Consider the following 15011-nt stretch of genomic DNA (forward strand, 5'->3'; position numbering starts at 1 on the left):
TTAGATTACCTGTAAAGGTTGTGGCCAGTTTTGTACATAACACTGGAGGCTACCAGTAGTTCCAGTTTTTGCTACCTTAGACAAAATAGGAACCACACCTCTGTGCAAGCTTATCACCTAAACCATGCAACATGACAGGCTCTATTACCATATATATATATGCATGCACCACCTATCAGGTACAGTACAATTTGTTTACAATACACATGAATAAAATACTTCAGTCATCCAGAATATTCAGTGCAATGCTTCTGGTTTTACAGGTTCAGAAAAATAAATCTTATGGCAGCTGCCAATGCTCAATGAGCAAAAGCAACGAGAACAGGCAGTATTACATCGAAAGCTTTAGGGACAAGAGGGCAAAATTTGTGTTTCAGAAAGGGGGTGAGGAAAGACATTCCAGTGAGGAATATCTTCACATCCAAGATTCAGACCACTTCACAGACACACTTAACATCCATTTTTCTGTTGCAAATGGGCAAATTGTATGGATTAATTCTAGGAGAAAGTAAGAAAGAAAGAAAGAGCAAATCAAAGCTGTAAAGGTAGCTAACATTGCAAAGAGCAAGAACTAAATCAGGGATACGTAGGATAAACTTATTCGTTATGATGGTAAACGAAGAGTACCCTCAACCCCTTAAAATAAACTTGTCTACAAGGAAAGTATGTGCCTATGCATCTTTAAATAGCTATAAATCTCAAAACCCACTTTTAATTTTAAACATTCTAAATAATTAAACTCCATGTTTATTATGTTTTTACTGCATTTAATGACACATTAACATGAAGAAACCAAACTAATAATTACACTCATACATGTAACTACAATCCTACTGATGAAATTTTAAGAAAATTAGGAAGTGAAAATTAGGAAAGTAAGCAAAGTTAAGATTAGATAGGACACAGCAGAATTCTACTATGGACTGTAAAAGAAATCTCACTGATGTACATAGTGTAAAGGGACGAGCAAACTCACCTTAAGTAGAGTCCTAGTGATGTCTTGCTCTCTCTGACCAGCTTTCACATTCTCTGTCTTTAAATCCTCAGTATCATAGTCTTGTCATTCAATGGTAAAGAGCACATTTCCAAAAGGTGACTTCATCAGAAGTCCCTTCCTGAATAATTAAGGTCTTCAAAATTCTATAAAATTTAAAATGGAATCTACACTCTCAGTATTTTTTACTGAAGATAGCCATCACCACCTGTTATTCTTCCAGCAAACACTCTTGCCCACACAGCTTGTAAAAAAAAATACAACCCTTAAACACATAATTACGCAGTCCTTCATGTAACATTCAGCCTCAGCACTTCAAAAGCCACCAGAGGTAGAAAGCTTTGGTTGATGCAGAGCCAACAACACTAAGGACAAAGTCCCCCTGTCACAGACAGCAACATTAATATTGCTATAAGCTTCCCAGGGAAAAAGTATGTGACTATTTTTCCCTGAAAAGCACATGGGAAAGCATTAGCATGCAATTATCACAACATTCATGCTATTAAAGATGAGCATAAAAGAAAGCCTTGATACTGATAGAGTTATAATCCGAGAAAGATGTTTCTGATGACTTACAACACAATTCAAACCCCAGATCTCATGCAACCTGTAGTTAGCATTGTTCAGTGGCCAAACAACAATTACACTCCTATTGAATAAAGTTTTGGGTATACTGGACAGAGACACACAAGTGTTTTAATAGCAGTCAGCAAACACATTTTTCAAATGGCTGATGGCCAAGCTCTTTTCTTTTGGGGCCAAATGCTGATGAACAATGTCAGGAAAGTCCCTCAGCCACCTCCTCTCTAATGACTTCCAAGCTACTCTGTGTGTGTTGGGGGTGTGCAGTAAGCTTCAGTATATAACTGCTTAAAAAAAGCTTCAGCATAGTCAAGCTGAAATATCACCCCAATTGCAGTCCTCTCTTCAGATGAGACACCCTACTACTGAACAACAGCCAGGATTTGTATCTCACCCAGCTGGAGAGGGGCCAAACTGGGGACCCGTTATGAAAAATACTCTCCAGCATTACAGCACCACCACGTATTTGTTTCATACAGCCCGTCAAGAAATGTTCTGGCACTATCTTAATACTCTACAACCAAAGCTTTGTTGTTGTTTCAGCTCCAGCCCTACATATCGGGAAGCCCAGCCTAACTGTATTTTTTAGTATTTATGCATGCAAGTAATGTGAACCAAGGAAAAGAATATTGTTTTGAATTTAAACAGAATAATAGCTACTGCAGAGAAACCATCTAATATGTGCACTGGAATGTGAGAAATATTGTTTAATAAAAACTCTGCAGTACAATGCACACCTCAAACAATTTCTAACTATGAGAATAATGATGCCGCTAAACCACAATTTTTAATCTATTTTTGCAGCATGCTGACAAGAAGAAAAAATTTCCAAGGTAAGAACTAAACATTTCATTACAGTAACAATTTTTTATTGCATGTTTAAATGCCTTTTTAAAAACAAATAGTGCACACTGGCTTCACTTTAATCTCCTGAAATATGCACTGATGATGGGAAGCCCTGGAGCTACAGATCCATCTATGATGTTTATTAACAAAATATAATCCCAGTACATTTCCCCAGGGGACAGTATTTAATTCCAAAAGATTGTCAACCCTGTACTCTAACACACTTGAATTAGTTTGTGTACACTAAATCCATTTATTTTAAATTTATTTTGTCTACATTTAGTGAAATAAAAACATCGCCCTGTACAATCCACCATCAGCAGTGAGTACAACAGCAAAAAATATTATACAGTTTATACACACTAAAATCTTTTCCTTTTGCCTATAAAGAAACCAGAACAAACCTAATCAATATAGAGTTTAACTGAGAAGAACTCAAATTACAGAAGGGAAAGCCAAAATTATTACGGTCTTTCCTGAGCCCCCAGAAGTTCCTGATTCATGTTGCTGGAACAGTGAGTGCGGCTGGAAGAGTGAAACATGCTCAAGTTGTCTTCTTGGGTCTTCAAAAAATTACCAAATATTTAAATTAAACATGGCTAGTTAAAGAAACATTTGAAGCAGAGTAATATAACTGGGAATTTCGCTTTACCAGTTGTGGTTTCTTCTAAACCCAACTTATACAATGCGTGAAGTGCTAAGCAACACTACAGAAACACATTTACATCAACACTGAAGATCTGGGGAAATGAAATTCCAACAATTTTATTTTTTTAAATGAGCTGTATTTTCTAAATTTGTTTTTATTTTTCTGTTTTCATACAGTATTGAAAACAAACGCGGCACATTCACATTTTCCCGAAGAATTGTAAGGATGATCTCTACAGGAATAACGTTGAAAAGCCTGAAGCTCAATCAATTGATGTTGAAAACTCTCAAAAGGAGTAAAAGGCTTGATCTGAATGGTCTAGAACATGTATTGTAATTGAATAGAAGAGATGGTCGTCTTAATATTAATGATTTAAAAGAACTTCCCAGTTCATGCGAAGAGTATAGTCCAAGAATAAGTCAAATTTTCTGAACGCATTTTATGCTACGTAAGTGTATACTTTGCGATCCTCAGGTGTTCGTGCCAAATATTCTCTCTCAATAAGTCCTTCAATACGTTTTTTAATAACAACTGGACTTGGTAAGAATCGGGCCTTCAGCTGCTGGGTTACCTAAAACATAAGATCAAAACCAACAACGTAAGATCACAGGGCAAGTAAGGTCACCGAGTATCCTAACTGACCCAAATAATCAGAAAAATATATTTAGACAGGGCTGGCTACAAGCATGAAGCCCAAGAAGCAGGCTGCAAACTTCTGAGAGTTCCCCCCCACCAGCAATTGCTTGCTCATTTTTGGGTAGGATTCAAAGTACCGACCCTCCGCAGAGGCACGGCCACAAGCTGACAATCCTCTCCATTTCACAGCCCTAAGGGAGTTTCAGAGCAGAAAACGTGTACTAGTCCTGATGCTGTCAGAACTCTGGGGTTAAGACCAGCAGGACTCTCTCTCTCTCTCTCTCTGCTAAAAGCTCAAATCTCTCGAACCTGGACCCAACAGTCAGTAACATGATCAAAGCACAAAGTAATTCATGTTAAGTACAGTGGTTTTTGCTGTCAACTGTTACTTCAAGGAATTTGATACTATCATAATAGCACTAAGAGGAGGAAGGAAAATGAGATATACCCATGAGTACATTCTAAGCTGACGGGTAAGGATTTACAAGTCTTCAGATACACAGGAAGAAAAAAAAGGGATGGATTAAATATTGCATCTCTCAAAAGCCTTTCAGAATCATGTTAGTGAGAACTGTGTAACTTTCATCATCAAAAGAAAAAGCAAAAAGACTCCCCAAGCCCATGTCAAAACTGTGTACAAGTATACCTCTGCTACTAGCACATTGTGTTGCATCTTCTTTCTAGATTTCATTATCCGAACTATAGCAGCTTCTATCTCATGTTTTCTGTCATCATCTACTTTCTGCCTTGTTTCTTTCCTTTCTGGATCAGATTCTCCTTGTTTGGCAGCAACTTAAAGAAAGAGAAGGTAAAGTATGTTAGCAACATTAAAATTAATTTCATTGTGTAAGAGTTAGTTTCACTGCTTATTTTATCTAGACATCAAGTTATATTTTCCTGAGTTTTGACATTCTCAAACTTGATTTTTTTTTTTTAACAAAAAAGAACCACAAGAACACATTAACACTTCTTGGCATATTTTCATAGCAACTGACAAGGTAACATTCTGTTATTTCATTATTGCCATGTTCAAATTTGAACAGTACTCAAATCTGCTTACAGACACCACCAACCCCCACACTCCTGTTAAACATTTTTCTCTTTAATATAGCAAATAATCCATTAATTAAATTAGAAAAATGATTGAAAATTTACTTCACAAACTAGCTGAATACTTTAAAAGTTCACTAGTCAGAAGAAATAGTCCAACTTTATCCTCTCCAACTCAATTACATTCTTCATATTCGGTTCTCCTGTTTATGCTTTATTCTGCACTTAGGACTAGCTCTTCTTACCCTGTCACCCAAGCATCGTTATAACCAAGCCCATCTCCCACACCGCTATACCACTTTCCCCCACTTCACTCAAAAGCCCCAAGTTTTTATCAGTTTTAAAGAGATACGTGTTAGGAAGTCCGCTGTGTAAGGCATCAACATAAAACGACAAGTATCAAATTTGCTCTAAATCCATCTTAAACTCCAAGTCATATTCCCTACTCAGACATTTGTTGAGTGGAAACAAAAGAATTCCACTAAACCTCACACAGCTGTCACAAAATTTACTTTCATTATGCCAGGGAAGTGCCTTGCGCCCTGATCAGAGGGTTCTCAACACCCTCACTTGGCTGCTGCGCTCCTGCTCACCATCAGCATTCTCCAGACATGGGAAATGTGTGGCCATCGCAGCGCCCTGCACGGGCAGGAACAGCGCGGCCAGCCCATGTGCAGAGGGACACACGCCACATCGCGTCTGTAGGTACCACTGGGTTTTACATGCTGACATCCCAGGACACATCGTGCTGCGCAGAAGCCCAACAAGTTATATTATGTGCGAAGAGCATGTGAATTACCAACATCACACTTAAAGCCCTGCCAGTGATGCTGTGTATTTTATGTACCGAGATCTGCAAAGTCAGAAAATATTTTTGGGTGTTCTACAAACTGATCTTCCAAAAAACTCTGTGAGGTGCATCCACAGCAATGCTACAACTCAGAAATTATTTCCAGAGAGTTTTCTAGACAAAAGGCGTCAAACGTTACTTCAGCGTAACACAAACCAGCTATGAGCTAGTGAAGTGGTATTACACCCATCAGCTTCTCTCATTTGTTAAACCCAAATCATTGCTCAAAACTATTATAGCTAGCTGGCACTTGGAAATGACTGTTGTATCATCAGCTACAAACAACGCTCAATTTCACAGCAGTACAGCACCTTGTAAGGCAATTTTCCTATTTCTCAATCAATTTATAGCATATTTTTAATTTTACAATTTAATCTGAATTTTATTTCTCTTTAAACATCCCCTTTTAAGGTATGATAATTTTTGTAAAGTAAAAGGCTTAACTGTGACTTTCACACTTTTCTCAGTATTTGTTTTCATTTTGATGCAACTAATCAACAAAAGATGTGTTGCTCCCTTTTACTTGTATGGACATAAATAATGCAAAAGATAATTTGACATTTTAAGGCAGTTTTGGGACTGCAAGAAAGTAAAGTATAAAGCTCACTTACCCGTCTGAATCTTGACTCTGTGTAGTTTAGACGTGAACTGATCATTCACTGTAAATATATGACCATTATCTATTTCTTTTGATTTAGGCTCTTTTGTGAGAACACGCTGTGTCGGTTTGCCACATGCAAGGGACTGTAGGGCTCTAACCAGTTCTCTTTCGGGGATATCAGTTTCTTGTTGAATTTCCTAAAGAAAAAATATCTTGCTTAGTTTACGGCTATGGCAGAAGTAAGTACCATGTTTTGTAAACAGCACCGTTCACTTAAATGTCCACCTTCAAGGAATACAAAATACTACTACTCAGAGTTGTGGGGCTCAAAATGTTCAAATTCATTCAGCAGCAAAGTCTCAATATATACTATGCAAAATGATCCACCTGGGTCCATGTACAGACAGTGAATTCTGTCAAGTAAATAGTCACCATGATCTCAAAATAGAAGAATGAATAACCAGCTGTCTCATTTCACTGCTATTTTTGAGAAAGCTGAAAGGATTTGTTCACCGTTTCCAACGTTTGCTGAATAGAGCAAAACCAAACCTCCTGAGCAACTCAAGTGATAGAAAACATCCATGATGTCCATGAGCATTCCTGATGAAAATCTGCATGAATGCTTCTGCATTCAGCAGTACTGCTGAAAAGAAAATCGTTACAAACCAGAACAAACAAGGTCTAGTTTCACTGTAACACAGCAAGACTCTAGATTAATTACAACTCATTTCTGAAACTATTTACTATTGGCTAGGACTTCTCCAGGTGAAATACAAAAAAAAAATCATCATAGCGCAAACATATGAACTTTGAAGAAGAATGTTTGTAAAAACATGTACATAACTTGTTACAACTCTATCAGCACTTGAAGAGTTCAGCTGAGAGCTGTGTGTTAGGTAAGCCACCAGTGATCATCAGCTGGTAAAGCAAATTACACTGGATACAGAACAATGTCTTAATCATGCTCTACGAGTAGGTCAACTACCGTGGTTTTCTGAAAACTAACTTGTTTACTGAGCTCCCATTCACTATAAGTTCATTTTAGTCTTATTTCTATTTTCTTCCCTTTTCTATTAATAGTTTGAGGAAACCGCAGACATTGCTGATTTCACATTCCCATTTAGACTCTTGAGGGACCTCTAGCAGCTAAAGATTAAAACTACCGAATAGAAAAATAAACCTCACAGACAGTAACTGTCCACAAGAGCTGCCACTTTCTCAGCTTCCCCACCTTCGGTTCCAAGAGCAATATCAAGCTCTTATACTGCACAGAGAAATTCCTAAATCTCAGGGCACGTAAGTCAAACTGACAGCCTTCAAGCTAAAAGCAGCAGTAACTACTCCCAGTGATTGAAATGCTCAGATCTGTAAAGAACTGTAAAGAACTTGTTAAAAGTTCTTTAAACACTGACCAGAAAAATTAAGCTTCAGAATACAACAAAGTTCTATTAAATGATGTTATTTCTTGAGTGTACTCAAGGTCTTAAAAAATCAATCCAGAAAAAAAGCCACTCTTCAGTGGTCATCCAACACTGACAACATGCAATAACAATAATTTGGCTGTACTGGTCTCTATTCAGACACTGTCATTAATTCCAGTGCATCTCATACACAACATCTCACTGGCAGGACTCAGTCAGAATATGCCCTACTTTTCAACTACAGACCCAACATTACATGTACAACATTTATGCGAAATCATGTGAAATTGTGTTTTTCACACAAGTTTAAATACATTTAAAAAAAAAAAAAACAACAAAACACTTTACCTCATTCAAATAAAAGTCTAAAATTAAAAAAAAAAAAAAAAAAATCAGAATTTTTGGTACCCACTGCTTACAGATGACTGGATAATAATAATGCATTCTTAAACTTAGGAGTATTCTTAGCATAATACATTCAGAAATATCCATCCTATCCACAAGCTGTGTATCCACATACTTTAGCTATTTGCTAGTACCAAAAGGCCTCTTCCCAAGCAGCTCACAGAAAGTGACCATTTCTTCATGTCTTGCTTTCTTTAGACACAGCTGTCACCTTCACACATTTTTTCCTAGATACAGCACAGAGTACTAGTGAAAAAAACAAAACCAAACACAAACCTCTATAATCCTTTACATGGTCACAATGAAACGTCTTACTGAAATGGATTATTCAGCATAAATTGAACAAACCAAAGGAAGGTGACACTTCAGATTTTAGGACTTGGGTAAATGTAAAGCCTGAAGGCTACAAACCAAATCCAGCTTATGAATGATGTAATGCCTGTGACATGCAGGTTCCCAAACTCTGATTTTTGTTCAGCACCTAAAGTTAATCCTTTCAAAACTAAATCACTTCTACAGGGAAATAAATATACTCTGCTTCTGATGAAAGTACAACAAAGAGCTAAAATGCAATTAGATTTTTTTTTTTTTTTTAAGCTAAACATCCTTATACTAACCACTATGTATTTCTGTGCTTATTTTACCTCACTCTGTAGGATTCCAACTCAGCCACTAACGTATGTGAACCATTTGGGTTTCAGAATTTATAAGCCAACATTAAAATAAGAACCACAGAAAGAGCTGCACTGCACTGTGCTGCCTCAGAAGAATGCAAAAACTTCAAGTTGGATATAAAAGTGTAGCTATGCATGTAAATGGGGAACAACAGATGTTTCTGTGCTTTTTTTCCTTCAGTCTGTGGCATATCATTTTTCTAAACATGTTTTTATAGAGACATTTGATGTAACAGCGAAAAATGTATACGTTTTTTGCCCCATCTCCAAAAATGACTTATTTTAAAGATCATACTAGTCGCGCACAAGAGCAGTACCAATAACACAACCTTAGTTCTAACAATATTACCAAGTGACCTCTACCCAGAGGCTACAAAACAGATGATTCTAGTCATGGACCTGTCTCTATCCAGGTCTATACAAGGAAAAGTTTATTAGAAGGAAAACATACAGAATTAACTTAGAAGGAAAAGCTTTTATTTTGTCATTTAAACAAAATAACAAGATTTTTACCTATGAACTTCAACTTGTATGTCTTCCAAAACAGAGATCAGCAAAAGAGAAAACAGGTAAACCAGTTTTAAGTTCTAATCTCTCATTTTTGCAGCATTATTCAATAAGTGCTACTAGAGCCACATGTATTTCCTGTTTGTAAAATCTAAAGAACGAACCAAAAATTTTCCCCTTATTTTTGGCATCATTAAAATATTGTACATTTCACCTTCTAAAATAGCAAGATGTACTGTAAACTAAACTAAAAATATGCTGAGTATTAGATAAGACTTGATTAGAAGAAATCAAATTCTTTGTAAAACTCAGCATTCTTTGAAGACTTGTATGAAGATCCTTCCTCTTAGATTCAAGTAGTAGTAACCTAGGCCTATATGGTCACCAGTACTTCTGGATACATAAATAAAATGTTGCTGTATAGGGATACAATAAATTCATTTTTGTGAAGCAGTTTTGCTATACAATAATCCTTTAAGTTTCTGTAGCATCTTATGCATACTTTTTGCATCATCATTATCCCGTTTTTCTCTCAATATCACAGCTTAATGGCTAGTAAGATTATTGTGAAGATCTTGTCAAGTTTACATTTAAAAATCACATTAAACACAAAACAAAACAGCGAAGTCTGTTCAACTGTGAAGGCAACTTCAACTTAATCTGTTCAGCTGTGAATCTGCAGGAACGCTTGTATATCAGACAGTTTTATGCCTACACAAACACACACCGCAAGTCCTCGCTCACGCTATATTGCAGTAAAAGTACCACCTTAATGTGACAGAGAAGTAACAGTTGCCCAGGACTCAGCAATTAATCATGATATCCAGTAATCAATGAACAAAGATAAAATTCATTCTACTCTTAAGTTTTCACAAGCTTTCCTGGCTGGAGTCAAAGACAACTCCCACACACTTCACCAAAGAAACCAAACAAAACAAATACGCCTTCTCGATGCTTTAGTTACAGTTGGACACAAAGTAAGAGTTTAAGAACTCCCAAACCAGAAATAAACAAGACATACATAACCTAAAAGCACGGGGACATATTTATCATCTGGTCTTAGTAAAACAAACTGTAACTTAGAGCCTGTATTAAAAATTATATTTTTCACTGCTCTACCAAGTATTATTTATTCATATATGGGTGAGGCTCTACTACTCCCTAAAGCTCACAATTTAGTGGAATAAGCAGCCACCAGCCCAGTTTCATCACCAACTTAAGAAAAAAAAAAGCTGTTAAGTTTCCTTTTTTTTTCATCCTCAAAGTATTCTGCAGATGAAGTACTCAAAGCCGTAATGCTCCTGCAATAGATTTCACAACACACAGGACTTTCTGTGCTCTAAAATAATCTTTTTTTGAACTGTGAATAGTTTGTTAAGATCCTCTTATCAAACCCTGCCTTCCTTAACCCCGAGACCATTTCAAAGAAACATTCTTTATTAACAGGCTAGAAGTAAGCCAAATAAGTTGAAAACAAAATCCAAACAAAAAGGCAAATGATTACTATGCATAGCACAGTCAAAAGTAGATGAGAAAACCTGGAAATACGCTCAGTTTTAAACTGCACCCATTCTGCTTTTCAAGGCTGCCAATGCCCTCTCAAACAGAAGATAATGTCTAAAATAAAACTTAATTGACAGTAACAATACAATGTTCAAAACTCCTAGCACAGTCCTCCTCCACTCCTAAAGACTCCCTCATCACCTGTCAGCTCACCACTTCAATCTTTTGCAGCAATGTCCATGTAGTTGCCTCGTTAATAATTTATCTGGTCCTTCTTCATTGGCCTTTGTGGCTCACCAGCTCAGAGAAAGGACAAAAGTTCTCTGATTGATCCTACAGCTCACTCCAGCCTGCCAATTTAAGCACTTCAGCATTTAAGAAGCCAAGATACAAACACTTCTCCTCCACCCTTTGGACTCTAAATCCAGTGTCTCAAAGATAAAATGAGCAAATGGAGCCATCTGCTGCATTCCAGCTTCAGTTTTTCAATAGTTCTATGGCCTAGGAACAACCACACTTGCAACTCTTCAACACTTCTGAAAACTTCTGTTCCCAAACAATTTCCTCCCCCAGGATTGCTTCCCAGGGGCATTGCTAACGATCTACTTCCAGTATTATCGGCCTGATCCACACTCAAATAGAATGGGAGGCACCTGATCATGAAAAGTCTATGCACACAGGCAATTAAGTGCATGAAAGAGTTATCTGAAGTCAGGTGAGAAAACCACAACACTTACCTCAAATGTATATTTTTCTCTGTTGTTAAAGAGCATTAATATCGTCATCTGGAAAGTGGAGACTTGCAATATGTGCTTCCGTGTATTTAAGCCAGTTACTTGGGCACCTCCTACGCCAACCTCTGAGCCATCTTCCTATTTTAAAATTGCAAAACTACTATTAGATTATTTTCCACTGCAAAATATTTTACCTCGGCAAGACTGAAGTTACATATATCGAGCAGATCAGTCTACACAACCAAGAGAACAGCACATGCCTGGTGGCATACACAGAACTGTCTCTCCAGTATCTGCCCCAGAGTCCCAGGGTGGCTGAGGTTGGAGGCAGCTCTGCAGGTCCCACGGTGCAGTGCCCACTCAGCTCAGCCTTCTGAGCAGGATGCTCAGTGCTGTGTCCACTCCACAGCACTGTGTCCACTCCTTGGAGCATTTTCAAGGGTGGAGACTCCACCATTTCTCCGGTCCCTGTTCCACTACTTGCCCACCCTCCAGTTTTCTCACTCTTATCTTTAAAAATTACCAAAATATTTATCTTACAGTAATACAATTTTAATATCCTCACAAGTGCATGTTATTTATATTTTGTGTTATGAAGCGTTCTGTTTTCATTTTGCATTTCCTTCTATGTTCCCAAGCATCATGCCATTACTACCTCTAGTTTAGCACTTTAGAACTGGTCTAAATCATTAGCGAACTGTTTTCTTGCACACATAAACATTAAGCATTGTACTTCTATAAACTACTAAAATCCTCATGTTTGAAAAAGTTTTGTCTACATTGCTAGCACTCTGCATATGAAAAGCAGGCTAAACTTCGCTTAACAATACTTTTTCAAAGTAACAAAAATTATTCTAAAAGTTTCATTTCACTTTTGATGGATTCACAGTCAAAAAAGCCCCAAAACACTCAAATCACTGAGATTGCTTCAAGATCAAAATTACTGCTTTTCTACGAGGTAGCAAAGAGATGATGCTGAGTAATGCATTCAAATTAGATTTAGAGGGGAAAAAGAAGTCAAAACAAAACTGCTACAAAGGAAGAATAAGACTATAAAGCCAATGGAAAGCATCTTATTCTCATACTATCAATGGGTAAGCTTTTGTTTTACAAAATTCTGAAGTTATTAAAAGCATGCATTTGCTTACTTTGTAAAAATGCTGCATTGTTTTTTAATCTCGATACTTTACCTTTTTAACAGGTCCGTAGAAAGTAGCATTGAGATCTGCCGAACCCATATGATGCTGGAGTGTCAGCTGTCGCCCACTATGTTTGGCTAAATAAAATCTGTAATACAGTTGAATTGAAAACTTAATACATAGTTCACATTATGTAGCTAAGAGGAAACTGCTTTAAACAGTTACACAGACTTTGCACAGCCATTGAGGATTAAGAAACTTCTAACTTCTGCTTTTTGAAAACATCAACTCCCATTAGAATTCCACCTAAAAGCTCCCAAAAACTCAAGCCTCACAACATGATGATTGTATTCTCTAATTTTCACATGAACTGCCGAACCACAGCATGCCAGCATGTCTTTAAGAGTAAAACACCTCTGTAAGTTTAGAAAGTTTCTTCTCAAAACCTCTACCTAAAAATCTGCTTGAATACATACCTTCTAAATATTTCAAAAGCATGTCTGGGAGCTGGAGGGATGTTGCACTTTGGTGTGGCTGACTGAGTAGGCCAGTAACCTGTTGTGAGGACCCGCACTGTAAGATCAACACCACCTAATGAGACCTAAGGACAATTGGAAGAAAACATATGTTATTTTAAAACGGGACTGTGTTTCACCACTCTGTATTCACGCCCGTGTGCGTCAATAAACTTGGGTCTAGGAAACTCCTGAAAAATCCAGACAGACCAGTGACAGGCTACTCATACAGAAACCCCTTTGATTGAATTTCATTAAGGTTTAAGAGGAACAATTCACTAAGGTATGCAAATACCCAAATAAAGGTTATTCTGTAGCAAATATTACTGCCATGCTCCAAATTTCTTATCACCAATGTAATAAGGCTCACTAGAGAAATTCAAACAGTCATTTAGACAAAGAAAACTAGATAACCTGTGAATCTCTTAAAAAACCACAAGCTTCAACAGCTTTCTCCCTCCAGCCACAGTGCAGGGAAAGGCCATCAATGTATGCAGAAAGATAAAGAAAATACCTCTACTTGGAACTGAAATATCTTAGTTGAGATAGCAACCATTGCCCAAATTCTTTTGGTCTTTGCCAGATCAGAACACAGCATTTAGAACACCTCACATCACACATTATACACAACACTGAGCAGTTTGTCACTTGAGAAGTTTTGGAAGCACTTTATTTTATGACTTTTCAGCATAAAAATGGTATGAAATAATGAAAAGTGCCCTGAAGGGATCTAATCTGTACAAAACCCCAACAAACTGAAGTTTCAGGATCACAGCTGTAGGAATTAATCGTAATAAATTAGCTTGGACTTTCCCTAGTGCTGAGCTTTCCACTTACTGGTGGCAAACCAACCATCTATACGGTCCTTGGTACTACCTGTATCTCTGGATATGGGATCTGGCAGGAGACCTTGTGGGTAGGATTATTTAGAGAAGAGCAGACACTTGACTCCTCTAGGAGGCAGCATACATAACCAAGGTACACAAACTGCTTAAAAAGGAGTAGAATGGGCTACTTCATATAAAACAGTATCACCAGCACATTGAGAGTAACATAAAAAAACCCAAAAATCTTCATGTTTCTACTTCCTCTCAAACACTACTGACACTAATAGAAATATATACACTTCCACAATAAATAAACTCTAGAAATGTCATTAAAAGGCCACGATTAGGCTGACCGGAAGGCAACCACCAAGCAAACTGCTGGTCCTTTGCCAAGAAATAGATGAAGTTTCAACTAAGGTCTAGCAGAATATTTATTAACATTTTAAATTCTTGTTATTAGCTGTACATAGCTAGTAAGAAGAGAGACATCACTTAACTCACCTAATGCAAAACTGTCATGTAAAGTACATGAACTTTTAACATAAAAACCCCTCATGTACGAGTCTCACACACTACCTAAAAAATAGGGATGCTCTAATACATTTTTATTGAAATTAATATTTCAAGCATTCTAGAAGAAAAACACAATTAACCTCTAAAGAAAAAAAGCAGTAGTAATGCTGCCTGTCCACAAACACCTTTATACCTATCCATATCCTCTAGAACCTCTTCTGAAACCACTTTGAGAACATCCTGTTCTTTCACTCCTTATGATTCACAGTATTCTGATGGGGAAGACCTCAGCCGAGTGCTTCAAGACAGCAAAGATTTTGGATCACCTTGCACACCCAGGGACATTGGACAGAGCACATCCATGAAGATATTCCTGGCATTCAGATTTCTAAAAGCGATTCAGACATGCTTGACATACTTGCCTGCAGACAGGAAACTACTTGGATGTTTATTATATATTAAATGCTACTGAATATCAGCATAGAAAAAAGGTGTTTAGAGCAAACTGATACTGCACAACAGAAGCAATCTCTCTCCTATGCAATACTCCAGAGGTCCAATATAC

The 15011-nt window shown here is 37.3% G+C and overlaps 1 protein-coding gene across 1 annotated transcript in view; it reads right to left on the reverse strand.

Annotated features, from left to right (window-relative positions):
- Window positions 1–2423: 2423 nt before the first annotated feature.
- CUL3 (cullin 3) overlaps window positions 2424–15011 on the reverse strand; it is a 56519-nt gene continuing 43931 nt past the window's right edge. Inside the window, exons 11-16 of the mRNA XM_065844813.2 lie at window positions 13068–13192; window positions 12643–12739; window positions 11456–11590; window positions 6219–6405; window positions 4354–4499; window positions 2424–3642 (exon numbers count right to left, since the gene is read on the reverse strand). Of these exons, the coding sequence (XP_065700885.1) occupies window positions 3511–3642; window positions 4354–4499; window positions 6219–6405; window positions 11456–11590; window positions 12643–12739; window positions 13068–13192 (822 nt within the window). The 3' untranslated portion in view covers window positions 2424–3510. The remainder of the gene's footprint in view (window positions 3643–4353; window positions 4500–6218; window positions 6406–11455; window positions 11591–12642; window positions 12740–13067; window positions 13193–15011) is intronic.

Source organism: Patagioenas fasciata, chromosome 9 (assembly GCF_037038585.1).
Source record: "Patagioenas fasciata isolate bPatFas1 chromosome 9, bPatFas1.hap1, whole genome shotgun sequence".
In the NCBI taxonomy this organism is placed as follows: Eukaryota; Metazoa; Chordata; class Aves; order Columbiformes; family Columbidae; genus Patagioenas; species Patagioenas fasciata.